This window comes from Spea bombifrons, chromosome 4 (genome assembly GCF_027358695.1).
Source record: "Spea bombifrons isolate aSpeBom1 chromosome 4, aSpeBom1.2.pri, whole genome shotgun sequence".
Taxonomy (NCBI): domain Eukaryota; kingdom Metazoa; phylum Chordata; class Amphibia; order Anura; family Pelobatidae; genus Spea; species Spea bombifrons.
Window position 1 is genome coordinate 112,833,432 of NC_071090.1, and position 27,753 is coordinate 112,861,184.

The 27,753-nt window shown below is 51.7% G+C and overlaps 3 protein-coding genes and 1 long non-coding RNA gene across 4 annotated transcripts in view; 2 read left to right on the forward strand and 2 right to left on the reverse strand.

The window, feature by feature from the left end:
- LOC128492292 (phospholipid scramblase 3-like) overlaps window positions 1–9,910 on the forward strand; it is a 45,606-nt gene extending 35,696 nt beyond the window's left edge. Inside the window, exon 7 of the mRNA XM_053464796.1 lies at window positions 9,590–9,910. The gene's annotated coding sequence lies outside the window, so the exon portion shown is untranslated. The remainder of the gene's footprint in view (window positions 1–9,589) is intronic.
- LOC128492293 (phospholipid scramblase 3-like) lies at window positions 5,506–9,597 on the forward strand. The gene is made up of 6 exons (XM_053464797.1): window positions 5,506–5,586; window positions 7,004–7,031; window positions 7,428–7,612; window positions 8,453–8,617; window positions 8,857–9,006; window positions 9,268–9,597. Exons 1-6 carry the CDS (start codon window positions 5,539–5,541, stop codon window positions 9,307–9,309), a joined length of 618 nt encoding a protein of 205 aa, XP_053320772.1. The 5' UTR covers window positions 5,506–5,538; the 3' UTR covers window positions 9,310–9,597.
- Window positions 9,911–11,430: 1,520 nt separating the features above from the next.
- On the reverse strand, window positions 11,431–21,276 carry TNK1 (tyrosine kinase non receptor 1). The gene is made up of 14 exons (XM_053462699.1): window positions 21,094–21,276; window positions 18,435–18,605; window positions 16,735–16,805; window positions 16,190–16,393; window positions 15,524–15,676; window positions 15,148–15,425; window positions 14,780–14,906; window positions 14,545–14,691; window positions 14,343–14,437; window positions 14,095–14,259; window positions 13,937–14,010; window positions 13,311–13,741; window positions 12,958–13,053; window positions 11,431–12,345 (listed from the first exon to the last, which is right to left on the reverse strand). Exons 2-14 carry the CDS (start codon window positions 18,595–18,597, stop codon window positions 12,223–12,225), a joined length of 2,127 nt encoding a protein of 708 aa, XP_053318674.1. The 5' UTR covers window positions 18,598–18,605; window positions 21,094–21,276; the 3' UTR covers window positions 11,431–12,222.
- Window positions 21,277–22,170: 894 nt separating this feature from the next.
- Window positions 22,171–26,609, reverse strand: LOC128492882 (uncharacterized). Its single transcript, XR_008354144.1, has 3 exons — window positions 26,523–26,609; window positions 25,637–25,724; window positions 22,171–22,300 (listed from the first exon to the last, which is right to left on the reverse strand). It is a non-coding gene; the product is annotated as an uncharacterized LOC128492882 (long non-coding RNA).
- Window positions 26,610–27,753: the final 1,144 nt, after the last annotated feature.

The window sequence follows — 27,753 nt, forward strand, 5'->3', positions numbered from 1 at the left end:
GTGGTGTAGTAGTGTGTGAGGGGGAGCTGCTGTGTATATGTGTTGTGGAGTAGTAGTGTGTGAGGGGGAGGTCGGTGCTGTGTATATGTGTCGTGGTGTAGTAGTGTGTGAGGGGAGGTCGGTGCTGTGTATATGTGTTGTGGTGTAGTAGTGTGTGAGGGGAGGTCGGTGCTGTGTATATGTGTTGTGGTGTAGTAGTGTGTGAGGGGAGGTCGGTGCTGTGTATATGTATTGTGGTGTAGTAGTGTGTGAGGGGGAGGTCGGCGCTGTGTATATGTGTTGTGGTGTAGTAGTGTGTGAGGGGGAGGTCGGTGCTGTGTATATGTGTTGTGGTGTAGTAGTGTGTGAGGGGAGGTCGGCGCTGTGTATATGTGTCGTGGTGTAGTAGTGTGAGGGGTAGGTCGGTGCTGTGTATATGTGTTGTGGTGTAGTAGTGTGTGAGGGGAGGTCGCTGCTGTGTATGTGTGATGTGGTGTAGTAGTGTGTGAGGGGGAGGTCGGTGCTGTGTATATGTGTTGTAGTGTAGTAGTGTGTGAGGGGAGGTTGGTGCTGTGTATATGTGTTGTGGTGTAGTAGTGTGTGAGGGGTCGGTGCTGTGTATATGTGTTGTGGTGTAGTAGTGTGTGAGGGGGAGGTGCTGTGTATATGTGTTGTGGAGTAGTAGTGTGTGAGGGGGAGGTCGGTGCTGTGTATATGTGTTGTGGTGTAGTAGTGTGTGAGGGGGAGGTGCTGTGTATATGTGTCGTGGTGTAGTAGTGTGTGAGGGGAGGTCGGTGCTGTGTAAATGTGTTGTGGTATAGTAGTGTGTGAGGGGGAGGTCGGTGCTGTGTATATGTGTCGTGGTGTAGTAGTGTGTGAGGGGGAGGTCGGTGCTGTGTATATGTGTTGTGGTGTAGTAGTGTGTGAGGGGGAGGTCGGTGCTGTGTATATGTGTTGTGGTGTAGTAGTGTGTGAGGGGGAGGTTGGTGCTGTGTATATGTGTTGTGGTGTAGTAGTAGTGTGTGAGGGGAGGTCGGTGCTGTGTATATGTGTTGTGGTATAGTAGTGTGTGAGGGGGAGGTGCTGTGTATATGTGTTGTGGAGTAGTAGTGTGTGAGGGGTAGGTCGGTGCTGTGTATATGTGTCGTGGTGTAGTAGTGTGTGAGGGGAGGTCGGTGCTGTGTTTATGTGTTGTGGTGTAGTAGTGTGTGAGGTGGAGGTCAGTGCTGTGTATATGTGTTGTGGTGTAGTAGTAGTGTGTGAGGGGGAGGTCGGTGCTGTATATATGTGTTGTGGTGTAGTAGTGTGTGAGGGGGAGGTGCTGTGTATATGTGTTGTGGTGTAGTAGTGTGTGAGGGGGAGGTGCTGTGTATATGTGTTGTGGAGTAGTAGTGTGTGAGGGGGAGGTCGGTGCTGTGTATATGTGTCGTGGTGTAGTAGTGTGTGAGGGGAGGTCGGTGCTGTGTATATGTGTCGTGGTGTAGTAGTGTGTGAGAGGAGGTCGGTGCTGTGTATATGTGTTGTGGTGTAGTAGTGTGTGAGGGGAGGTGCTGTGTATATGTGTCGTGGTGTAGTAGTGTGGGAGGGGAGGTCGGTGCCGTGTATATGTGTCGTGGTGTAGTAGTGTGTGAGGGGAGGTCGGCGCTGTGTATATGTGTCGTGGTGTAGTAGTGTGAGGGGTAGGTCGGTGCTGTGTATATGTGTTGTGGAGTAGTAGTGTGTGACAGGAGGCTGGTGCTGCCGCATGTGTGAGGGGAGGTCGGTGCTGTGTATATGTGTTGTGGTGTAGTAGTGTGTGAGGGGAGGTCGGTGCTGTGTATATGTGTCGTGGTGTAGTAGTGTGTGAGGGGAGGTGCTGTGTATATGTGTCGTGGTGTAGTAGTGTGGGAGGGGAGGTCGGTGCCGTGTATATGTGTCGTGGTGTAGTAGTGTGTGAGGGGGAGGTCGGTGCTGTGTATATGTGTCGTGGTGTAGTAGTGTGTGAGGGGAGGTCGGTGCTGTGTATATGTGTTGTGGTGTAGTAGTGTGTGAGGGGAGGTCGGTGCTGTGTATATGTGTTGTGGTGTAGTAGTGTGTGAGGGGAGGTCGGTGCTGTGTATATGTGTTGTGGTGTAGTAGTGTGTGAGGGGAGGTCGGTGCTGTGTATATGTGTTGTGGTGTAGTAGTGTGTGAGGGGGAGGTCGGTGCTGTGTATATGTGTTGTGGTGTAGTAGTGTGTGAGGGGAGGTCGTGCTGTGTATATGTGTTGTGGTGTAGTAGTGTCTGAGGGGGAGGTCGGTGCTGTGTATATGTATTGTGGTGTAGTAGTGTGTGAGGGGGAGGTCGGCGCTGTGTATATGTGTTGTGGTGTAGTAGTGTGTGAGGGGGAGGTCGGTGCTGTGTATATGTGTTGTGGTGTAGTAGTGTGTGAGGGGAGGTCGGCGCTGTGTATATGTGTCGTGGTGTAGTAGTGTGAGGGGTAGGTCGGTGCTGTGTATATGTGTTGTGGTGTAGTAGTGTGTGAGGGGAGGTCGCTGCTGTGTATGTGTGATGTGGTGTAGTAGTGTGTGAGGGGGAGGTCGGTGCTGTGTATATGTGTTGTAGTGTAGTAGTGTGTGAGGGGAGGTTGGTGCTGTGTATATGTGTTGTGGTGTAGTAGTGTGTGAGGGGTCGGTGCTGTGTATATGTGTTGTGGTGTAGTAGTGTGTGAGGGGGAGGTGCTGTGTATATGTGTTGTGGAGTAGTAGTGTGTGAGGGGGAGGTCGGTGCTGTGTATATGTGTTGTGGTGTAGTAGTGTGTGAGGGGGAGGTGCTGTGTATATGTGTTGTGGTGTAGTAGTGTGTGAGGGGGAGGTCGGTGCTGTGTATATGTGTTGTGGTGTAGTAGTGTGTGAGGGGGAGGTCGGTGCTGTGTATATGTGTTGTGGTGTAGTAGTGTGTGAGGGGGAGGTCGGTGCTGTGTATATGTGTTGTGGTGTAGTAGTGTGTGAGGGGAGGCCGGTGCTGTGTAAATGTGTTGTGGTATAGTAGTGTGTGAGGGGGAGGTCGGTGCTGTGTATATGTGTCGTGGTGTAGTAGTGTGTGAGGGGGAGGTCGGTGCTGTGTATATGTGTTGTGGTGTAGTAGTGTGTGAGGGGGAGGTCGGTGCTGTGTATATGTGTTGTGGTGTAGTAGTGTGTGAGGGGGAGGTCGGTGCTGTGTTTATGTGTTGTGGTGTAGTAGTGTGTGAGGTGGAGGTCAGTGCTGTGTATATGTGTTGTGGTGTAGTAGTAGTGTGTGAGGGGAGGTCGGTGCTGTGTATATGTGTTGTGGTATAGTAGTGTGTGAGGGGGAGGTGCTGTGTATATGTGTTGTGGAGTAGTAGTGTGTGAGGGGGAGGTCGGTGCTGTGTATATGTGTCGTGGTGTAGTAGTGTGTGAGGGGAGGTCGGTGCTGTGTATATGTGTTGTGGTGTAGTAGTGTGTGAGGGGGAGGTCGGTGCTGTGTATATGTGTTGTGGTGTAGTAGTGTGTGAGGGGAGGTCGTGCTGTGTATATGTGTTGTGGTGTAGTAGTGTCTGAGGGGGAGGTCGGTGCTGTGTATATGTATTGTGGTGTAGTAGTGTGTGAGGGGGAGGTCGGCGCTGTGTATATGTGTTGTGGTGTAGTAGTGTGTGAGGGGGAGGTCGGTGCTGTGTATATGTGTTGTGGTGTAGTAGTGTGTGAGGGGAGGTCGGCGCTGTGTATATGTGTCGTGGTGTAGTAGTGTGAGGGGTAGGTCGGTGCTGTGTATATGTGTTGTGGTGTAGTAGTGTGTGAGGGTCGGCGCTGTGTATATGTATTGTGGTGTAGTAGTGTGTGAGGGGAGGTCGGTGCTGTGTATATGTGTTGTGGTGTAGTAGTGTGTGAGGGGGAGGTCGGTGCTGTGTATATGTGTTGTGGTGTAGTAGTGTGTGAGGGGGAGGTGCTGTGTATATGTGTTGTGGTGTAGTAGTGTGTGAGGGGGAGGTGCTGTGTATATGTGTTGTGGAGTAGTAGTGTGTGAGGGGGAGGTCGGTGCTGTGTATATGTGTTGTGGTGTAGTAGTGTGTGAGGGTCGGCGCTGTGTATATGTGTTATAGTGTAGTAGTGTGTGAGGGGAGGTTGGTGCTGTGTATATGTGTTGTGGTGTAGTAGTGTGTGAGGGGGAGGTCGGTGCTGTGTATATGTGTTGTGGTGTAGTAGTGTGTGAGGGGTCGGTGCTTTGTATATGTGTTGTGGTGTAGTAGTGTGTGAGGGGGAGGTGCTGTGTATATGTGTTGTAGAGTAGTAGTGTGTGAGGGGGAGGTCGGTGCTGTGTATATGTGTTGTGGTGTAGTAGTGTGTGAGGGGAGGTCGGTGCTGTGTATATGTGTTGTGGTGTAGTAGTGTGTGAGGGGAGGTCGGTGCTGTGTATATGTGTTGTGGTGTAGTAGTGTGTGAGGGGGAGGTGCTGTGTATATGTGTCGTGGTGTAGTAGTGTGTGAGGGGGAGGTGCTGTGTATATGTGTTGTGGTGTAGTAGTGTGTGAGGGGGAGGTGCTGTGTATATGTGTCGTGGTGTAGTAGTGTGTGAGGGGAGGTCGGTGCCGTGTATATGTGTTGTGGTGTAGTAGTGTGTGAGGGGAGGTCGGTGCCGTGTATATGTGTTGTGGTGTAGTAGTGTGTGAGGGGGAGGTGCTGTGTATATGTGTTGTGGTGTAGTAGTGTGAGGGGGAGGTGCTGTGTATATGTGTCGTGGTGTAGTAGTGTGTGAGGGGAGGTCGGTGCTGTGTATATGTGTCGTGGTGTAGTAGTGTGTGAGGGGAGGTCGGTGCTGTGTATATGTGTTGTGGTGTAGTAGTGTGTGAGGGGAGGTCGGTGCTGTGTATATGTTTTGTGGTGTAGTAGTGTGTGAGGGGAGGTCGGTGCTGTGTATATGTGTTGTGGTGTAGTAGTGTGTGAGGGGGAGGTTGGCGCTGTGTATATGTATTGTGGTGTAGTAGTGTGTGAGGGGAGGTCGGTGCTGTGTATATGTGTCGTGGTGTAGTAGTGTGTGAGGGGGGGGTGCTGTGTATATGTGTTGTGGTGTAGTAGTGTGTGAGGGGGAGGTGCTGTGTATATGTGTTGTGGTGTAGTAATGTGTGAGGGGAGGTCGGTGCTGTGTATATGTGTTGTGGTGTAGTAGTGTGTGAGGGGAGGTCGGTGCCGTGTATATGTGTTGTGGTGTAGTAGTGTGTGAGGGGGAGGTGCTGTGTATATGTGTTGTGGTGTAGTAGTGTGTGAGGGGGAGGTTGGTGCTGTGTATATGTGTCGTGGTGTAGTAGTGTGTGAGGGGTAGGTCGGTGCTGTGTATATGTGTTGTGGTGTAGTAGTGTGTGAGGGGGAGGTGCTGTGTATATGTGTCGTGGTGTAGTAGTGTGTGAGGGGAGGTCGGTGCTGTGTATATGTATTGTGGTGTAGTAGTGTGTGAGGGGGAGGTGCTGTGTATATGTGTTGTGGTGTAGTAGTGTGTGACGGGGAGGTGCTGTGTATATGTGTCGCGGTGTAGTAGTGTCGCGTTGTAGTAGTAGTGTGTTTTTCTGTCTGGCAGGTGGCAGATCGTTATGGCGGGGGTCCCAGTAGCACCACCAGGTCTTGAATGTCTTCTCCAGGTAAGATTCCACAGAGACCTTAAAGGAATTGAACTGCTACCTGCGGAGGGGTAATTCTAGGCTACCTGCGGAGGGGTAATTCTAGGCTACCTGCGGAGGGGTAATGCTAGGCTACCTGCGCAGGGGTAATGCTAGGCTACCTGCGCAGGGGTAATGCTAGGCTACCTGCGCAGGGGTAAAGCTAGGCTACCTGCGGAGGGGTAATTCTAGGCTACCTGAGGAGGGATAATGCTAGGCTACCTGCGGAGGGGTAATTCTAGGCTACCTGCGGAGGGGTAATGCTAGGCTACCTGCGGAGGGGTAATTCTAGGCTACCTGCGGAGGTGTAATTCTAGGCTACCTGCGGAGGGGTAATTCTAGGCTAGCTGCGGAGGGGTAATGCTAGGCTACCTGCGCAGGGGTAATGCTAGGCTACCTGCGCAGGGGTAATGCTAGGCTACCTGCGCAGGGGTAAAGCTAGGCTACCTGAGGAGGGGTAATTCTAGGCTACCTGCGGAGGGGTAATTCTAGGCTACCTGCGGAGGGGTAATTCTAGGCTACCTGCGGAGGGGTAATTCTAGGCTACCTGAGGAGGGGTAATTCTAGGCTACCTGCGGAGGGGTAATTCTAGGCTATCTGCGGAGGGATAATGCTAGGCTACCTGCGGAGGGGTAATTCTAGGCTACCTGCGGAGGGGTAATGCTAGGCTACCTGCGGAGGGGTAATTCTAGGCTACCTGCGGAGGGGTAATTCTAGGCTACCTGCGGAGGGGTAATTCTAGGCTACCTGCGGAGGGGTAATTCTAGGCTACCTGCGGAGGGGTAATTCTAGGCTATCTGCGGAGGGGTAATTCTAGGCTATCTGCGGAGGGATAATGCTAGGCTACCTGCGGAGGGGTAATTCTAGGCTACCTGCGGAGGGGTAATTCTAGGCTACCTGCGGAGGGGTAATTCTAGGCTACCTGCGGAGGGGTAATTCTAGGCTACCTGCGGAGGGGTAATTCTAGGCTACCTTTGGTGCTTTGTTCTCCGTCCTTTGGAATGGATGAAAGACTCTTTGCACAGCAGTTAAATGGGTTGGGGTCTCATTCTGCAGGGTTCTCATTCAGACAGAGAGTCTCGGTTTGTGTGGTTCTCACTGGATGTGGGGGTCTCGTCCTGCAGGGTTCTCACTGGATGTGGGGGTCTCGCTCTGCAGGGTTCTCTCTGGGTGTGGGGGTCTCACTAGGAGTATGAGGGGGGTCTCATTCTGCAGGGTTCTCATTCAGACAGAGAGTCTCGGTTTGTGTTGTTCTCACTGGATGTGGGGGTCTCGTCCTGCAGGGTTGTCACTGGATGTGGGGGTCTCGCTCTGCAGGGTTCTCTCTGGGTGTGGGGGTCTCACTAGGAGTATGTGGGGGGGGGATCTCGTTCTGATTGGTCTCTTTCTCTCTCGGCAGGTTGGTTCGGTGCGAGTTAAACAGACGCGTAAGTTCTACATCCTACACAGAAATAACAGCCTTTTTAACACGTAGTGATCCCACGTCACATGCGCAGAACACGCACGAAGGACCTCTGTCGGCTACGGGTTCTCTGTCTGGACCAACCGACACGGACTGAATATAATTTAGTGAATGTGCCATATTCTAAAATTTCTATTTATGTCTAAAAAAAAAAAAAAAAATATTCCTAAAAAATACAATTTTGCCACATAGGTTATGATTAGATGAAAATAACCGCAGAATTTTGCCCCAGGTCTCGTACGATCCGGGTCTTTGGGGTAATTGATTTGACAGTTTGGTTTCTGTGAAGATCCTCGGGGGTGGGTCTTCTGTTCTGGTTTTCTTTGATTGGCTAAAATCTGATTATTGAATTACCCTGCAGGTGACAGCATGTTCCAGAATTACTGCACCTATGATATATTGAGTGGGGACGGGCAGTTACTGTACAGGGCGGAGGAGGAAAGGGCCTGCTGTGGCCCCAGTTTCAATATTCACATCCGTGACCTTCAGGGATATGAAGTTCTTAATCTCCTTTCACGCTCCGTGTTCTTTTACTGGGAAACTCAGGTGAGAAGTGACGCAGCTAACGCGTTGTGGCGGAGCTCCGGTACTCGACCTGCGTACCTCCGCCAAACCCCCTCCCTTTTGCCCAAAGAGTTCAGCCATCGATGGCTCCCCACCCAACCATCAGTGGAGAATTGAGGAAGGGTGATAACAGGAAATATAATATCCTCCATTCCGGCCGTCTCCCCGGCCCCCTGCTGTGTAATGTCCTGATGAATGGGAAACAGGGTCCCCCCACCCCGGGTTCCCCCAATGGGGCAAACCCATATATCCCTGATATCTTTTACGATTGCCTCCCTCGCCCCAAATATCTTACTGACCGGAGGTTATATGGGGGAGCGACAAACACACCACGCGATCTGCCGTTCTCCGGTCAGGCGTAAGTTGTGGTGTTCTGCAATTCCCGATGCCGCCAGCGGGTGGAGCCAGAATTGCAGGGAGTGGGAAATAGGGATAAGGACACGTTTTACACCTGGGAGGGGGCAAGAGGTGGAGTTCCCAGCACTGAACTCTATGGGGGTAGAAAGCGAGGCGGAGGCCCTCAAAAGGCGGGATGGGGACATAAAGAAAAGTCAGAAAGAGCTGTGAGATGGACACGCGGGTGTCCCGTGGGAATCCTCTGGGAGGGGGGATCACCTGAGAATGAGTGAGCGAGACACCATCACATGAGTTATGGTGAGTAAAGGTGATGGAACATTAAGGGGTAGTAGAAGCGTTATTACCGGTATTATTATTAAACACTCATCTACAGACACCAGACGAGCCAGAAGGCTTGTTTTTCCCTCAGAAATCTCATGGTGCTGCCACAAGCACGGAAGTCCGAGCCCCTGTCGTTGTTTTTAGATGCAGGTGCTCTCGGTCGCCGGGGGGATGCGTTCGGGGTACATTGAAAAAAACTGGACGAGTATGAGATCATCTTTCACACTCCTGACTCAGCAGAGGGAGCCGGTTTTGAAGGTGCGAGGTCCCGGCTGGGGGGCCGGCTTCATGAGTGATGCTCACTTCAAGGTAAGTACTGCTGCTAATACCACATCACAACATGGAGCCTTCTGATTGGGTGATAGTGTCAATGAGTGTCAGCTCTGTGGGATAGGGGAATATGCGTGTGTGAGAGTCGGCTCTGTGGGATAAGGGTACACGTGTGTGTGTGTTTTCCTTTTTTGCTGTGGCTGCGCATGCGTGCTCACCATCATACACGTGTGTGACATGCGTGTTTTGGACATGTGTATACCTGTGTCGCCCTCCAGATCAAGCTGCATAAAGATAACTCTCCCCTTGGAGTCATCACACGCGTGTGGAAAGGCATGTTAAGCATCAACGACAGTTTCGAGATTCAGTTCCCTTTGGACCTGGACGTGAAGCTGAAGGCTCTGCTCGTGTCATGCGCCGTCTTCATTGTAAGTATCTGACGTGGCCCCGGAGGGCCCGCGGCGGGTAGGAACCTGCCATGTGACCCCACAAAAGGGGAAGGGATCTGAAACACGCTTTAGCCAAATGTTAGCAGAAGCTGCCATTTCTTTGGTGGGTTTTTGCGTACAATCGGTGGCATCGCTGGGACAGCATACTATCATGGGGTGAGAAAAGGATCCTTTATCCGTTACTTGCGCATGAGTAACGAGTATTACCGCGCTCTAAGTAGATCTCTCTCTCCACTGCAGGACTTTTTATATTATGAGCGGAACAGACGCCAAAATAATTAAGCCCAACGCGGCAAGTGAGTGAATGGAAGAAGAAACTAATGAGGGGATGTTAGGGGGCACATGCGGACCCCGGCGGAGCGAAGGAGCAAGTCACATGACTCTGGACGACTTCTCTGCATTTTTGTGTCATGTATATATAAAAGAAAGTAATGCGTTACGATTGGAACCGGGATTAAAGCTGTAACGTTCATAGTCCTTTTTGATAATGCCCCCCTTTCCTATAGAATGGTTCTTTCCAAACAGTGAATCCCCGCCCACTTTGCTGTTCTCTCCATTGCAGAACGTGGAGGAAATCCCCGACCAATCAGATTTCTGTCCGTTTATCGGCACGTGGCACGCCGTGGCCTCCTCTTTACGATTCCATGTATTTTTATATGTCACAGATTTTACTATTTATTACGGATATATGACATGTGTGAATATATGTAATTACATACGTGTCAGTGTCTGGTGTGTTCTGTGCAGGCGTGGGATCCGTGGGGGCCAGGATGGCGAGGGCTGTGAAAGCCCTGATTAGCTTTCTGGGTGCGAGGATGAAACCGGCTGCGGTTATCACCGGATTTACCGTAAATAGCAGTTTGATTTCCAGCCAAAACAATAAAGTCACTTTCTTAAAAAACAAAACAATGAGAGAGTGGTAGATAAGTGGAACAGCCTCCCAGTAGAAGTGGTAGAGGGTAATACAGTAATACAGCAGCTCGTGACTGCTTAGGCCTATAGCATCCATACAGATATCAGTAGAATAACTTTACTCTTCCCCAATAAGACCCCCGACACAATCATGTGGGCCAGGGCTCATCCACGCAACTTGAGGAGCTTCCATCCGGTGGCATCGGCCACCACCGGCTCCGTCACCAAGATACCAATATTAGTCCTCTTAGCGACCCATTCCGGGCGGGGGGAGGGAAAGTTCCAGATCTTCTCCCTGCCTGATCCTGATAGAAAAGAAAGTAAGAAAGCGCCGCCTCAGGTTATATACCTGCTTGATACAGAGTTGTAAACGTGACCAATGAATGAGAGCGACACAAAGCGTTCCTTTCCGCCAGTCATATCCCCTTCCCCATTGGTTCGGGGGGGGGCATTCCTACGCTTGCTGCACCCGGCTGCGCTGCCTCCAGTGACCAGCAGGTGGCAGCTCAGTCCAGGATACACAGACCCTATCATTTATAGGAATAATCCAGGTGTGTGAGATGCCCTCTTACCCCCAGGGGGGGTTACTGACCCTATAATTCGTAGGAATAATCTTTGTGATGCCTTATTACCCATTAGAGGGTAACACAGGTCATATAATGTATAGAAATAATGTGTGAAGTGCCCCCTTAACCTATCAGGAGGGTGGCGATGACTGAGTTATAGGCAGGGGCAGTTTTCCCAGGGCCCGGGTGTGGAGGGGCCCCCGCTGGCACGCTGCAGTGCAATCTCTGCATTAGGCTGCTCTGCACACAGTACTTGTGGCGGGTGATGTGGGAGGTCAGACGGGGCCGCTGGGTTCATGGGGGCCCCCATCTCCTGCTGGATACTTGCAGAGACACAGACTCCATTAGGGGCATCAGTGATGGCAGAGTCAGCTTCCTACTTCCTGTCATGTGACAGGACCTGCCCGTAGGAAGCTCCTTACAGCCAGTGACAGTGGAGGCTACACACGTGTGTGTGTGTATATATATATATATATATATATATATATATATATATATATATATAGGGGGGTGTCTCTGCAGCACACGAGCAGAAGCAGCTTCCATGACAGATGCAATGATTTTCTTTTTTTGATTTTGTTTTTTCGGCCCCTCCGGACAGGTAATCCGTGGCGTATCAACATCCTGTTAGCCCAATAACTTTCACGAGATTTGCGCTCGGTCTGTGGGGCAATAAAAACGTTTGTAGAAGAGAAGAGCAGTAACCCTGCTGAGCAGCCAATGGCGTACTAACGCACCGTGTGACATACGGAATATCATGTATGTGGAGGGGGCCACATGTTACAGCAGCGCCCCGGGGCCCTACCTGACCTTCATCTGCCCCTGCTTATAAGAATAACTCCTGTGTGTGACAGCTGGCTCATATGTTCGTGTAAAGTCACGTGACACGCCTTTTTACCCCATCAGAGGTAGACACCGGAGACAGTTATGTTTAAAATATTTATATATGTGGAAAATACAGATATATACATATATAGTACAGGGAGGGTATAGATCATGGAATGTTTACGGCACGGTCTGCGGCCGGATCCTGGATTCCACCAGCAGTCGCAGGGTTAATAGTGAAAGTAAATCTTTACTGTCTAGCGGGGGCCAAAAAGGCCCCATATGACACATCGTATTATCGAGTACCGGAGGACAGAACATTGGTCTTCATGAGGTCTGCGTGGCCCGTGACACGCATGTACAGAACAGCCTTTTTTGGGTCGGCCTTTGGTGCCACCATCGTGTATCACATGAGCCTCTCTGTTGGCGGATTCCCTTTCTAATGGCTCACACCCAGGACACCTAACGGGCTTTCAATAAGAAAAGGTGGCCCCAAGACAAAGGAGGACAAAGTCTTGTTAAGCCCCAAAAATTACTTCTATAGCCGTGTCCAGTTACAGACACAACCCCCAGTTTGGGACCATTGTCCGCCATTTTCTCTGCTCACCGATATCTGACACACCAGCGCCTTTCGTCACCATCTTTGGTGAGCATCAGACAGAAGCTCACGCCGTCCAACCTGAGCGTGGTCCCCACAAATCGTTCAGAATATCTGAGGTAGGCCCAGGTTGGCACCTTCACCTCCTCCAATTGCCCAGTCGGTCATCAGGAGAGTGGCCAGCACCTCCCACCGTGTAAAGCAGACCTAAAATGGTACCGGACGCCACAAGGTCGCGGACCAGGAGCAAGGCACGTAATGAGTTAATATACAAACGAAGCTCCGCCGTGGGGTTCACTGGAGATGTGCGCGGCGGAGAACGTAGCGGGAAGCGGCCTCCAGGTTCCACTGACACTTATCCAGGATCCGGCGACAATCGTCTTTGGTGTGGCGGCTCACGTTGTACAGCTGCTCCACCTGGAGGGGGAGGAAAGAGTTAACGGGCGCGGAAATGCTGCGGGAAGATTTTCTAAAAAACAAGTGGGCGATAAATTCTAGAATCCCACGCAGAAACCCCTGGTTTTTGTTCTCGTCGCACATTCAGTAACCGGTGTCAGTAAACATCTCCTAAAATAACAAGTTTCCCCCCCAAACACCCCGCGAGCGCCTCGCCTGGACCCAGCGGCACAAACCAGACTTTCCAGTTTCCTCTCGGTTTGGGTGGTTTGAAGAGTTTCTGTGTTTTTCACTAAAAACGAGGGAGAGTCCTTATAGCCTCGAGTGCCGAAAAAGACCTGCTAAGAAGCTCTTACACTGACCATGAACCAGACACGGCTGAAGGTCATGGCCACCAACGGCAACCAGGTTCTATCACTGAATATTTACCCTTCTGAGACCTTTTAGACTTACAAAGAGTTAAAGACTACATCAATAATGCAAGATAAATGGGGGGTACTGGGGGGGGACCCCACAGGTGGGTTCTATGTCTAGAAGATCTACCAGGACGAGGGAGGTGAGAACAGGACTTGTGCTCTGCACTCGGGACAGTCTGGCTGAGATTGCCGAGAATTGGTAGAAGAAGATTCCCACCTTAAGAGCCTGAACGGCCCGCGTGACATCCCCGGCGTGGACACGGAGAGCTTCCCGGCTTTCCTCGGTGGTCGCACCGTGGACTCGATCCTCAACCTGGGGATTGGAACGTTTGAGACGGTTATAGAGGTTCCACAGGACAAGCCGAGCGGAACGCAGACAGGAGAGGGACACAGATATTCTTAAAACGTCAATCAAACTGAATACATTAGTGTGTGTGTGTGTGTGTGTGTGTGTGTGTGTGTGTGTATATAAGATGGAGAAGCCACCTTCTCTGCCGGGTGACCCTGGAGCCCAAAACATAAAGCAATAATATAACATTGTGTCTTACGATGAAGATAAATTACACTGACCTCTTTCACCTTCCTCTGAAATTCACTCTCCCCGACTCCTCGCTGCCCGCCGCCTTTGCCTGCAGATCCGCCGTCAGACAGAGAAACCCCCAGCGGGGGTCGTGATACCGCCCCGGTGTCTCCACCACACAGAAGAGGGGTAGAAGCAGATATCTTCTCCTTATTAACCCGAACCATTGGGTGCGGAGGGTAATCTGCATGGGGCAGAGGGAGGAACCTGTCCTTGGAAGAGGGGGGTTTAGGTTTGGGGAGCACCGGCATGCGAATGTGGGCAAGAACGCGCCGTGGGGGTAGGTCGCTCATTCTACGCGGCGTCGGTTCGCCGGGCAAAATGCTCTCGAGGTCTCTGACGCGGCTCTTGGGTGGAGGCCCGTGGTTCTGGGGGCCTTGAAGAGAGAAGTCCGAGATGGACTCGAGGCTTTTGGAGAGTCCTGTTTGTGGGGCACAGAGAACGAGTTAGTGAGATAACGGGAGAGAAGAGGAAGGAGGACAAGCTTTAGGAAGCAGAGGGAGAGAAAGGAGAGTATCGGAGAAGAAGGCGGCAGAACCAAAGCAAAGGGCACAAATTTTATTTAAAAGTGTAGATTTATGAATGCCAGAGCCCACTCCCCAGAGTGATCACTCACTTTGCATCCGAAGCAGTTTGACCCCAGATGTTGGCACAAGTCCTCTGCGCGCAGCCTCCTTTCCTCTGCCCCTCCTGCTGGGAACATTGCATTGTGATGGGGAGGAAAAGTAAAAGAGCTGGGGGGGGTGGAGAATTAGCTCAAAACAAGGGACTCACTCATTCTCTGCTTCTCCATCACCCAGCAACAGCTGCGCCAGGCTACCGGACAAGTGCCCCGAGCCCCGGACCTGAGCCAGATCCTCCGGGTAGATAGCAGACACAGGAAAGGGCCCCACCTTCAGGGTCCGTCTGTTCTGGCCCCTCCAGGAGTGAGAATCAGATCTAAATAGGAAGACAACTTAAATATACAGACGCCCCTTTAGGCAGCCTCCCCATTCAAAGTATGTTGGGTATAGGGGACATACCCCGCTTCGATGACTGTGATAACATCACCAGCCTCTAGACGCAACCAGGCTGGGTCGTGGACCTCTTGAGAAGCTCTGACCTCTGGCGGCCGGGCCTGGAGAGAGGAATGAAACCATGTGAGATAAGGAGAAGAGTGGGGGAGAGAGTGAGTGAGAATAGAGAGAGGGTCCCTCTTGGATCCTCAGAGCGCAGCCTTCTTACCTCCTGTAACATGGTGATGAGGCTGTGGAAGTTCGGTCGGTGGTCTGGTCGATGGGCCCAGCACTTGGCGATGACCGAATACAGAGCCTGAGGACAATCTTCTGGACGCTCCAAGCGTTCCCCCTCTCGGTCAATTTTCATCAGTATCTACCGAGACAAGCGGACGGTGGTTAAGGAGACGTTCGGGCGTAGCGCCCCTCCCTCGGCAGGGTGACACCGTGATTCGGAGAGTTACCTGTCTCCCGCTCAGTCCCAGCCAGGGCTCCTGCCCGTACGTGAACATCTCCCACAAGGTGACCCCAAACATCCAGACGTCCGAAGGGTGAGAAAACGTCCCGATCTTCAGACTTTCGGGGGAGCACCTGAAAGGTTCAGCGGAGATTAGACCCCCCGATTCTCACTCGGGTCTCATTTACGGATGAGTCGAGAGGACTCTAGTTTTACATAATGGACGTTCTGGGGTCGCTGCAGGGCACTGAGAATTTGCTAACAGAAGACAATGGCCTACAAGCGTGGAGCAAGGGCAACGGCGCAGCCCTGCGTTCCACTTTGCCCTCCTCGATCTGCCCCTAGCACCCCTTCTGTCTCGGTCTCTGCCCTCACCATGCAAAGGGTATCTTCCGGTGGGCAGACATGATATAATGGTCGCTGTGACTAGAGAGCGCCCTCATGAGTCCGAAATCTCCAATCTTTACAACCTCCTCGCTGGTCAGCAGAATGTTCCGGGCCGCCAGGTCCCTGTGGATGAACTTCCGAGACTCCAAGTAACTCATGCCGGAGGCGACCTGCAGGGAGTACGTCCACAGCAGCTGCAGGGGGAAGCAGCCGTAACGAGAGCGCAGAGTGTCTTGGAGAGAGCCGAGCGTGGCCAGCTCCGTCACCTAGGAGAGAGGGGGACACGTTAGAGGCCCCCGCTCGCTGACTGTTGCGCGACCGTCGGAGATCAGACCGCCTCTGGCTTGGCGAGACCGTCACTCACCATTTTTAGCGGCTGGGTCAGTACCACGCCATACAGCCGGATGAGATGGGGGTGATCGAGAGCGTACATGGAGTTCACTTCTTGGAGAAAGTCTCGAAGCGCTTCTGGATCAGAGCAGACGTCTGCGCGCAGGGACTTCACCGCCACGCTCACCTGAAGATAAGCATCATACATCACATGAGTGCTGAATAATAGCCAATGAAATCAAACAGCGATTGGGACATGCTAATGATGTCATCCGGAGTATGGGAATGATGTCATCAGCCAGCAACACTGATGCGTGTGGCCTTTATTTCCTGGTTAAATTATTTTTTGTGGCTATTCACCGGGGCAATTCACGGGGCATGTACCACTTCTCCACCGCTCCGCAGGGGCAGACAGGGCCTTCGCTAACCGGCACAGTGGTCCGGCCCGCCAGCTGGTTTATTATGGGTAAACAAAAAAAAATGTTCCCCTCCACTCACTGTGGGGGCCAGTAAGGGCAGGACTTTAATTGTCCCATAAAAGCAATCACCGGCAGAACAGAGAGGGAGCCTGCAAAGGATTTAGAGGGTTGAAAGATTATAAAGTATTTCAGGCCGCCTAGGACTTTATCAGTCTCTGTACTAAATCAGGGCAGTAAAAGAGTTAGAGGGCTGAATTCTCTGGCCCCTCCCCCATACTTACACTCCGCCCACTCGGGACTCTCCACTCTCCTCTCCGCACCACCCCGAAGCAGCCGTCCCCCAGGCGCTCGTAGAGGCTCAGGTCGCGCTCGTTAATCAGACATTTCAGGGCACATTCGGGGTCGCTCTGCGGGGAGGACGGGGAATGGGGGCTGTCCGGATACTGGGGGCACTCCGCCTGGTCCGGCCCTCTCGCCGAGAACATCTGAGAGTTATAGAAGCAAGAAGGATTAGAACCGCCGGTCTCCGAGCCGCGCACGGACGCAATGTTTTTTCAGTAGGTGCTGCGAATGAATGACAGGTGAGGGGGCCGGTATTTACAGGACGTTTCTTGGCTTTTACATTACAAAAAAAAAAAAAAACCCCACCCTGCAGGGGGCAGCACTTTACATGCACCAGTCAGCACCGTGAAACGCACTTCCAGAAGATCAGAGGCCATCTAAGGGTCCAGGGAGATGGCGGGGGGGGGTCCGTGAACATCACAGTAGGACTCCCAGGTATCTAATGGACTGCATTGGGTTTATACGCGGCCCCCGGGGCCCCTACCTTGTACATCCAGGACTTGGGACGAACTGGCGGTTTCCTCCTCTTTAAGGCTTCGAATAATCTCCTCTGTCCTGCAAAAAACAGCCGATTGGTTAAAAACAGCTAGCAGGAGGCGGAGCTCTCACCGTGAGATTATATGATAAAGAGCGAGGTTCCGAACTCGGGGGAGACAGGAAACGTGAATTATACGATAAAAAGCGAGGTTCCGAGCTCAGGGGAGACAAATTATATGTTAAAGGGCGAGGTTCCGAACTCGGGGGGAGGGGGGGAGACATGAAATGCGAATTATACGATAGAGCGAGGTTCCAGACTCGGGGGAGACAGGAAATGCGAATTATACGATAAAAAGCGAGGTTCCGAACTCGGGGGAGACAGGAAACGTGAATTATACGATAAAAAGCGAGGTTCCGAGCTCAGGGGAGACAAATTATACGTTAAAGGGCGAGGTTCCGAACTCGGGGGGAGGGGGGGGAGACATGAAATGCGAATTATACGATAGAGCGAGGTTCCAGACTCAGGGGAGACAGGAAATGCGAATTATACGATAAAGGGCAAGGTTATGAATTTGGGGGAGACAGGAAATGCGAATTATACAATAGAGCGAGGTTGCGGACTCGGGGGAGACAGGAAATGCGAATTATACGATAAAAAGCGAGGTTCCGAACTCGGGGGGGAGACAGGAAATGCGAATTATACGATAAAGGGCGAGGTTATGAATTTGGGGAGACAGGCAATGCGAATTATACGATAAAGAGCGAGGTTCCGGACTCGGGGGAGACAGGAAATGCGAATTATATACGATAAAGGGCGAGGTTATGAATTTGGGGAGGCAGGAAATGCGAATTATACGATAAAGGGCGAGGATATGAATTTGGGGAGGCAGGAAATGCGAATTATACGGTAAAGGGCGAGGTTGTGAATTTGGGGAGGCAGGAAATGCGAATTATACGGTAAAGGGCGAGGTTGTGAATTTGGGGAGACAGGAAATGCGAATTATACAGTAAAGGGCGAGGTTGTGAATTTGGGGAGCGGAAGCTTCTCCTTCTCACCTGGATTCACCCGCTCGCTGAATAAACTCATCGCATTGGATTATTATGACAGTAGGCGTCCACGCCTGGCCCTCTGCATGCGTCACCCGCCGTGGCCTCATTCCACCAGGATCCAGGTCAGATGCCGGTGACACACCAGTGACTCAGTGTGATAAGGCAGAACCGGTTATGGATATCAGGCACGGAAGGAACCCGCTGCCCGTCTACTGGCCCTTTCTTTATTACTTCTTAATATTTCTGCGCATACCAAACATTCTGGAATTCCTTCTCTGTGTTTACCTGCACTACATCCACTGGAAGGCTATTCCAGGTACCTACTACTTTTCTGTAAGAGCAGAATTTTCTCACATTGCCCGTTCACACCGCTTGAAATAACGCTGATGTCACGGCTGAGGGTAAAACTCCCTTAAATCTGTGCTCCAAATGCCTCCTCTTACACTTATCCACGTTAAACTTTATGTGAAAGAAGAGAGCCTCAGAAGTCTCTTCCCTCTGAAACCATTTGTAGAGGCGGCCAATGATCCTCGCCAGCCTCTCCCCGCCCCCAGACGCTCAGGGAACGGGTTACCCCGAACATGTCAGGGTATTTAGAGAACGTTAAGGGAATTTGCTCTTTCGCTGCGGGGTAACAAGGCGTTATTTGCCCCTTACCTGGCCGCCCCATGCCAATTTGGTCCAGGTCCACGGGTTTCACGTAGTCGAAGTGCCCCGGCCGGGTGACGTTCAGCTCATCCCGGACCTTGGGGTAGAACTGCTCGAGCTGGACCTCTCTGAGGAGCGAGAGGAGCCACTCGGTGCCCTCCTCTGTCACCATCCCGCACCCTGGAGGAGAGAGGGTTAAAAGGTTTATTATTTTATTCCGCCCCATGGGTAGAAGCCAGTCCGGTAACCAGCAGAGCTGACGCTCTAGAGAGCGCAGGGGCCGGCGCGTCCGAGACGTTTATATAAAGTACGGTAGTCATTAGCACCGGATTAGAAGGCGCTTCCCGCTGAGCGGCACGTCACCGCTGGGCGGCTGATTATATACACGCCGTCTCACCCATGCCACGCCTGACCCGCCGGCGCTCTCACGTGTCGGAAGGAGCTGGCGTGTCTGGGCACGAGACCCAACGCGGTGATTAGACTGCTCAGAACGTCCAGCCCGTCACATCACACCGTACCTGCCAAACGTCCCCGTCCAGGAGCGCCAGTCCCTCTCTGGTAGGATGATCAGATAATGCTGCCTCTGCCACCGGTCACAGCTTCTGGGAGACCGGCAGCGTGCGGCCCCCCGGCTCCAACAGCGAGACGGCCGTGGTTCCCGATACGGGATAATAAACAGCTGCTTAAACTGCCCTTATTATACAACGCAGACAACAACACTGAGTATGGGGAGGAAAGAGGGACTGGCTAAACTAAACAGGGACACTAGGGAGGTATGACTCATACTCTCAGACATTTGGTGTGCATTCCGGAATGGAGAATAATTCAGAAAATCAGCCAAATTCACTAGGAATTGGAGACAAAAAATGCTCCTTCCCTGAAAGGGTGATAGATGAACATAGCAGCTTCCCAGCAGAGGTGGTAATACAGTGAGGGTATTAAACATGCATGGGATAGACATACGGCTCCTGAATCTAAGACAAGTCCAACAACTAGACGGGGGCCGTATGGGGCCGATCTGCCGGCAGGTTCTGGTTACTAGGAGACGCGCAGCGCGATGTGGCAGCCCTGGAGTGGGTCATATCTGCCCCACCTGCCCCCACGCTGAGAACATATGGCCGCACGTGTAAGGCGGGGTCTCTCCCGGATTAAAGGTGTGAGTGTAACATGTGACACGTGACAGGTGACCGTGGGGCGGTCTGCATCCGGCGGGGCCCCTGCACGTGCGCCATGTTTATTTATACAAACCCACATCCGCCGGGGCTTCCTGCGCCACCCGGGGACACCGGGGAGGGGGAGGAGCCATAGGGGAGGGGCCACAGCCATATGTATCCCCGACTGACCCTCAAACACCAGAAAGCCTCCGATTGGTCGGTGCCCTGCAGGGGTACGGTATGTTACCCCCATCCGGGGAGGAACGTTAATAAAATGCCCTTTTTATGATAACCGTGCCCCCCCCAAACAGCCCCAAGTGCGCCAGCATGTACCCCCCCAACAGCCCCAAGTGCGCCAGCATGTACCCCCCCAAACAGCCCCAAGTGCGCCAGCATGTACCCCCCCCCAACAGCCCCAAGTGCGCCAGCATGTACCCCCCCAACAGCCCCAAGTGCGCCAGCATGTACCCCCCCCAACAGCCCCAAGTGCGCCAGCATGTACCCCCCCAACAGCCCCAAGTGCGCCAGCATGTACCCCCCTCAACAGCCCCAAGTGCGCCAGCATGTACCCCCAAATAATCTCCAACATCTTCATGCACCCCAAATACCCGAAATTTACCCTCAAATAACTAAAACACTGGCTGGGGAACCTAAAATATCACATAATAAATAAACAGGAACACGGCCCCGGCCCCGGCATTATACCAGGCGTAGAAATCAGGCCACCTCTACTGGAAGGCTGCGCAGGGAAACCACCACACTTGGGGTAAAGAGGAAGCTGTGTGTCCCCGAGTGCGTAAACATTGGGGGGTAAAAATAATCGTATTAACCCCTCTGTGAAAACGTGGGTTGGGGTGAACTTTAACAGATTCACACAATAAGGAGCAGTGACCGGGCCGGCCACCCCAACTGGGCAGCGGAATAAACGTCTGCCCTGCGAATGCTCAGATTTTTCCCCCGGGGCCCCCAGTCAGCACCTACGGTGAGGCCGGTTAGTGAATAATGCCCCCCAGTCCCCCCTGCCAGCTCCTACGGTGAGGCCGGTTAGTGAATAATGCCCCCCGGGCCCCCCTGCCAGCTCCTGTGGCGAGGCCGGTTAGTGAATAATCCCCCCCAGTGCCCCCTGCCAGCTCCTACGGTGAGGCCGGTTAGTGAATAATGCCCCCCGGGCCCCCCTGCCAGCTCCTGTGGCGAGGCCGGTTAGTGAATAATCCCCCCCAGTGCCCCCTGCCAGCTCCTGTGGTGAGGCCGGTTAGTGAATAATGCCCCCCAGTCCCCCCCCAGTGCCCCTGCCAGCTCCTGTGGCGAGGCCGGTTAGTGAATAATGCCCCCCCAGCCCCCCCCCAGTGCCCCTGCCAGCTCCTGTGGCGAGGCCGGTTAGTGAATAATGCCCCTATGGTGAGAAATGGTTCACACGTTGGGCAGTTTGTACCCAGACTGGGGCAATCGGCAGGGACATTCCATTCCATTCGTTTCCATGGCGATTGCTCCATACTGCAGTGCGAGACACTCACCTGATGGACGGTCTGAGATCAGAGTGAGGAGGCCGGGAAGACTCTTGATGCGAACCAGGATGGCGCTGGGAACGACCCCCGTATACACGCCGTCTGTCCCCGCGCTCCACGTCCAGGCAATCGCCTGCCTATCAGGGATGTCTCTCTGTGGCCTTTGGGGTCTCACAGTCTATCCAGGCTGTCTCTCAGTGGTCTCTGGGGTCTCGCAGTCTATCCAGGTGGCCTTTGGGGTCTCACAGTCTATCCAGGTGGCCTTTGGGGTCTCACAGTCTATCCAGGTGGCCTCTGGGGTCTCGCAGTCTATCCAGGCTGTCTCTCGGTGGTCTCTGGGGTCTCGCAGTCTATCCAGGTGGTCTCTTAGTGGCCTCTGGGGTCTCACAGTCTATCTTTCGGGGGTCTCACAGCCTATTCAGGGGGTCTACCTCTGTGCCAGGCCTTGCGTCCAGCACTCTGAGCGGGGCCGTCTCTGAGCCAATATATAAACTGTCTCTTCCGCTGGGCTGTCCTCACGCTCTCTCCTCCCCGCTTTCTCGCACGGTCTCTCACACTCCCACTCGCCTTCTGTTTGACTTGTTTGGTTACCTGGAGCTCTACCTGTCCCTCCCCGAAATCCGACACCGCGCTCTCTCTCCCCCACCTGTGCCCTGGGGCCGGCACTTTAACCTCTCGCCTGCCAAAAACCCAGAACCTGCCGGCAGATCGGCCCCCTCCGGCCCCCGTCTGTAAAGACTCCAACCTTGGTCTCGTCTTAGATTCAGGAGCCGTATGTCTATCCCATGCATGTTTAATCCCCTCACTGTATTACCCTCTACCACTTCTGCTGGGAGGCTGTTCCACTTATCTACCACCCTCTCAGTAAAGTAAACCTCTCTTCCATCTGGGCCAGGGCAGCATCGCCACGGTATCTGTGGGAGCTCTGATTATTTACCCACTGGGGGTGAATTCCGCGCAGAGCATTGTCGGGGGCCGCACGCGGGTCCCAGGCGATAATTGCCCCTTTTCCGCCTGTCCCCTTAACCCTTCTTCTGCCAGAGCACAGGGACCTGGCAGGGGACATTTTTCTATTAACCCTTTAAAGTTTGAAAGCTTTATTGACAATACACAGTAGACACGCAGGCTTGGCAGTAAGTACGTGGAGCCGTGTCCATGCCCGGGGAGCCGGGGCCCTCAGTGCGTCGGGGACACGCCTGGCGGCAGATTTCTGAACCTGTAAGATAAAATACACGGCCGTGACTTTAATGTGTTAACCCCTTCAGCCACATACTCTACACGGGGCTGGGAACGCTACCCCGCCAGCTGCCTCTAAAGCCCCTGCTGCCCCAAAGGGTTAAACCAGGGGGTCGCCGATTGGGAGGTTCTGTAACTACTCCATAGCTGCCAAAGGTCAAGGTTCTGTCAGGACAGTCCTGCCATCTGACCTTTTGCCCCCGTTACCCATTGCCCCATTTGTTATAGCCACATTGTTAGGGGACCCCGGGATACGTTATTTTTACCCCAGGACGGGGCGTGGATCTGTGAGGTTATTCTGCCCGCATCGCTTAACCTAATCGCAGCATCCATTGAAGGGGTTAAATGTTCTATAAGTTAATAAAATTGGTAAAACCACGTTTTAAGGCATTTAACCCATTTATGGCAAATAGCATGCTGCCTTCAGACTACTGGGGCCCCATGGTGACCAATATCATCCGCAAACGGGGCCCCTAGTCCTGCAGCCCTACACCTAGGGCCAGAGATAACAATAGGGCACCGGGTCACATAAAAAGTCTGTGTTGAGCCCCGCCCCAACCCCGCCTTTAACCACACCCCCACGAACAAAAGTGCCCCTCTCTGGTCGAGGATGTATGACATCATACCCGGTGAGTTTGGTGACTTTACCAAATAGTTATGCCCATATATTAACCCCTTCATGGACACCAGTCCCAAACAGCTGGAATCCCATCCCCCGGGTCCCACACTCAGTGGAGCCAATACACAGGACTGACCTTCGGACCCCTTTGTATTATCACCGCTTTAGGGGCTTAAAGGTACAGCGCACCTCAAATATTAACCCATGCTGACCCCGGCACCGCTATTCTTCTAATGAACAAACATATTATTATTATTACTATTATATTATTATTATTACTATTATTATTACTATTATATTATTATTACTATTTATTATTATTACTATTATATTATTATTATTACTATTATTATTACTATTTGTTATAATTATTATTACTATTATATTATTATTATTGCTATTATTATTACTATTATATTATTATTACTATTATATTATTATTATTAATTATTACTATTACTATTATTAATTATTATTTATTATTATTATTATTATATTATTACTATTAATTACTATTATTAATTATTATTACTATTTATTATTATTTATTATCATTACTACTATTAATTATTATCATTAATGTTATTACACTTTATTATTCATTATTTTTTATATTAAGCCCAGCAGAAAAATGTGCAGCGCTTTGTTTTTAATATTACATTTATCAACATTAAACTACAGCCACGCTCTCCCCCATTCTTATAACATTAAACTGCAGCCGCCGCGCTCTCCCCCATTCTTATAACATTAAACTGCAGCCGCCGCGCTCTCCCCCATTCTTATAACATTAAACTGCAGCCGCCGCGCTCTCCTCCATTTTTATAACATTAAACTGCAGCCGCTGCGCTCTCCCCCATTCTTCTAACATTAAACTGCATCCGCCGCGCTCTCCCATTCTTCTAACATTAAACTGCAGCCGCCGCGCTCTCCCCCATTCTTCTAACATTAAACTGCATCCGCCGCGCTCTCCCATTCTTCTAACATTAAACTGCAGCCGCCGCGCTCTCCCCCATTCTTCTAACATTAAACTGCAGCCGCCGCGCTCTCCCCCATTCTTCTAACATTAAACTGCAGCCGCCGCGCTCTCCCCCATTCTTCTAACATTAAACTGCAGCCGCCGCGCTCTCCCCCATTCTTCTAACATTAAACTGCAGCCGCCGTGCTCTCCCCCATTCTTCTAACATTAAACTGCAGCCGCCGCGCTCTCCCCCATTCTTCTAACATTAAACTGCAGCCGCCGTGCTCTCCCCATTCCTCTAACATTAAACTGCTGAACTTCAGTACTCTGAAGTACTCTGTGCGTAACCCTAACCCCCTGTAAGGAATAAATAAGACACTTATCTGAGCTAGAAGCTGCAGCCCTGCTGCAGCAGCTACCCTACTTTTCCGTGGATAATCCTTGGCAGGAAAGTGCTTCCATGAAACCAATCGGAGCGTGTTCCATGCATGCACAAAAGGAGGTCTGACTGAAGGGAGTATATCACATGCAGGGGGGGGCCAATGCACATGGAGAGAATCCCCCCTCCAAAACAAGAATGGTGGGGCCCCATATCGCCACGCAATAAACTTTCATACAATAATGGGGTCAGATCACATGACCTGCGGAGATCTGTGCGGCCGCGCATGTTTACACCAAAACACACGTCTCTCCCACTCCACGTGGATTTCCCACCGGGTAATTACTGCTTTTCATTTTAAAAACAAAAACTTCCTGTTGAGGTTCAGAATAGGATGAGATCACGGCCCCTGGGGGCCTGAATGAGATGACACAAAAAGAGGCCGCTGATCCTTCTGCAATCACAGAAGGTCACAGAGTCCGTCGGTTTCTCTGTATGATAAATAGTACCATTTATACTCCAGAATAGAACAAATCATCTATACATCCCATATACAGTGTATAAAACAAATCCCTTATACATCCCATATACAGTATATAGAACAAATCACTCATACATCCCATATACAGTGTATAGAACAAATCACTCATACATCCCATATACAGTGTATAGAACAAATCCCTTATACATCCCATATACAGTATATAAAACAAATCCATTATACATCCTATATACAGTGTATAGAACAAATCCATTATACATCCCATATACAGTGTATAGAACAAATCACTCATACATCCCATATACAGTGTATAGAACAAATCCCTTATACATCCCATATACAGTGTATAAAACAAATCACTCATACATCCCATATACAGTGTATAGAACAAATCACTCATACATCCCATATACAGTGTATAGAACAAATCCCTTATACATCCCATATACAGTGTATAGAACAAATCCCTCATACATCCTATATACAGTGTATAGAACAAATCCCTCATACATCCCATATACAGTGTATAGAACAAATCCCTAATACATCCTATATACAGTGTATAGAACAAATCACTCATACATTCCATATACAGTGTATAGAACAAATCCCTTATACATCCCCTATACAGTGTATAGAACAAATCCCTTATACAGCCCATATACCATGTATAGAACAAATCCCTTATACAGCCCATATACCGTGTATAGATCAAATCCCTCATACATCCAATATACAGTGTATAGAACACATCCCTCATACATCCCATATACAGTGTATAGAACAAATCCCTTTTACATCCCATATACAGTGTATACAAGAAATCCTATATACAGAACGTATAGGGTTAATACCCACTCATAGCAACAGGTGAAAACTCCCACTAATGTGGAGATGGCGCAGCTCATAAAAATGAGATTCAGAGGCCAGCGAAGTCCCTGCTTCACTGAAATATAAAATGGAACATAATAAGTTTGCAACAGAGCCTCCCCCCACGCAACAGATCCTTCCCCTGCAGAACAGAGCCTCCCCCCACGCAACAGAGCCTACTCCCACGCAACAGAGCCTCCCCCCACGCAACAGAGCCTCCTCTCGCGCAACAGAGCCTCCTCTCGCGCAACAGAGCCTCCTCTCGCGCAACAGAGCCTCCTCTCGCGCAACAGAGCCTCCCCCCATGCAACAAAGCCTCCCCCGCAGAACAGAGCCTCCCCCACGCAACAGAGCCTCCCCCCACGCAACAGAGCCTCCCCCCGGTGCAACAGAGCCTCCCCCCATGCAATAGAGCCTCCTCCCACGCAACAGATCCTTCCCCTGCAGAACAGAGCCTCCCCCCACGCAACAGAGCCTTCCCCCGCAGAACAGAGCCTCCCCCCACGCAACAGAGCCTACTCCCACGCAACAGAGCCTCCCCCCACGCAACAGAGCCTCCTCTCGCGCAACAGAGCCTCCCCCCATGCAACAAAGCCTCCCCCGCAGAACAGAGCCTCCCCCACGCAACAGAGCCTCCCCCACGCAACAGAGCCTCCCCCCACGCAACAGAGCCTCCCCCCGCAGAACAGAGCCTCCCCCCGGTGCAACAGAGCCTCCCCCCGTGCAATAGAGCCTCCTCCCATGCAACAGAGCCTCCCCCCAAGCAAGAGCCTCCCCCGCAGAACAGAGCCTCCCACCATGCAACAGAGCCTCCCTCACTGAACAGAGCCTCCCCCCTGGAACAGAGCCTCCCCCGTGGAACAGAGCGTCTCACCAGGAAAGCATGTCTCCTTGTCAAAACACTTCATACTCTTCACTCTACAAAGGGTGCAGTTATACGCATAAGTCCAGTCTACTGCAAGTGGACAAAGAAGACACAGATAAATGACACGGAGATGGGGAGACACGGATTAGTAACATGGGAAGGGGCGGGCACGGGCTAGTGAGAAGGAGATGGGGAGACATGGATTAGTGAGATGGAGATGGGGAGACATTAATTAGTGAGATGGAGATGGGGAGACACAAATTAGTGACACGGAGATGGGGAGACACGCATTGGTGACACGGAGATGGGGAGACACGGATTAGTGACACAGAGATAGGGAGACACGGATTAGTGACACAGAGATGGGGAGACACGGATTGGTGACACGGAGATGGGGAGACATGAATTAGTGACACAGAGATGGGGAGACACGGATTAGTGACACGGAGATGGGGAGACACGGATTAGTGACACGGAGATGGGGAGACACGGATTAGTGAGATGGAGATGGGGAGACCCGGATTAGTAACATGGGGAGGGGGGGCACGGGCTAGTGAGAAGGAGATGGGGAGACATGGATTAGTGAGATGGAGATGGGGAGACATTAATTAGTGACACAGAGATGGGGAGACACGGATTAGTGACACGGAGATGGGGAGACACGGATTAGTGACACAGAGATGCGGAGACACGGATTAGTGACACGGAGATGGGGAGACACGGATTAGTGACACAGAGATGGGGAGACACGGATTAGTGACACGGAGATGGGGAGACACGGATTAGTGACACGGAGATGGGGAGACACGGATTAGTGACACGGAGATGGGGAGACACGAATTAGTGACACGAAGATGGGGAGACACGGATTAGTGACACGAAGATGGGGAAACACGGATTAGTGACACGGAGATGGGGAGACACGGATTAGTGACACGGAGATGGGGAGACACGGATTGGTGACAGGCAGATGGGGAGACACGGATTAGTGACACGAAGATGAGGAGACACGGATTAGTGACGCGGAGATGGGGAGACACGGATTAGTGACACGGAGATGGGGAGACACGGATTAGTGACACGGAGATGGGGAGACACGGATTGGTGACACGGAGATGGGGAGACACGGATTAGTGACACAGAGATAGGGAGACACGGATTAGTGACACAGAGATGGGGAGACACGGATTGGTGACACGGAGATGGGGAGACATGAATTAGTGACACAGAGATGGGGAGA

Coding starts and splice junctions, on each gene's coding strand:
- TNK1 (XM_053462699.1), bottom strand. CDS start 18,597: ATGGTGACAGAGGAGGGCACCGAGTGGCTCCTCTCGCTCCTCAGAGAG. Junction 15,677..16,189: donor GAGTCCCGAGTGGGCGGAGT/GTAAGTATGGGG, acceptor GCTTATCTTCAG/GTGAGCGTGGCGGTGAAGTC. Junction 15,426..15,523: donor TGACCCAGCCGCTAAAAATG/GTGAGTGACGGT, acceptor CCTCTCTCCTAG/GTGACGGAGCTGGCCACGCT.
- LOC128492293 (XM_053464797.1), top strand. CDS start 5,539: ATGGCGGGGGTCCCAGTAGCACCACCAGGTCTTGAATGTCTTCTCCAG. Junction 7,613..8,452: donor TCTTTTACTGGGAAACTCAG/GTGAGAAGTGAC, acceptor CGTTGTTTTTAG/ATGCAGGTGCTCTCGGTCGC. Junction 8,618..8,856: donor TGAGTGATGCTCACTTCAAG/GTAAGTACTGCT, acceptor GTCGCCCTCCAG/ATCAAGCTGCATAAAGATAA.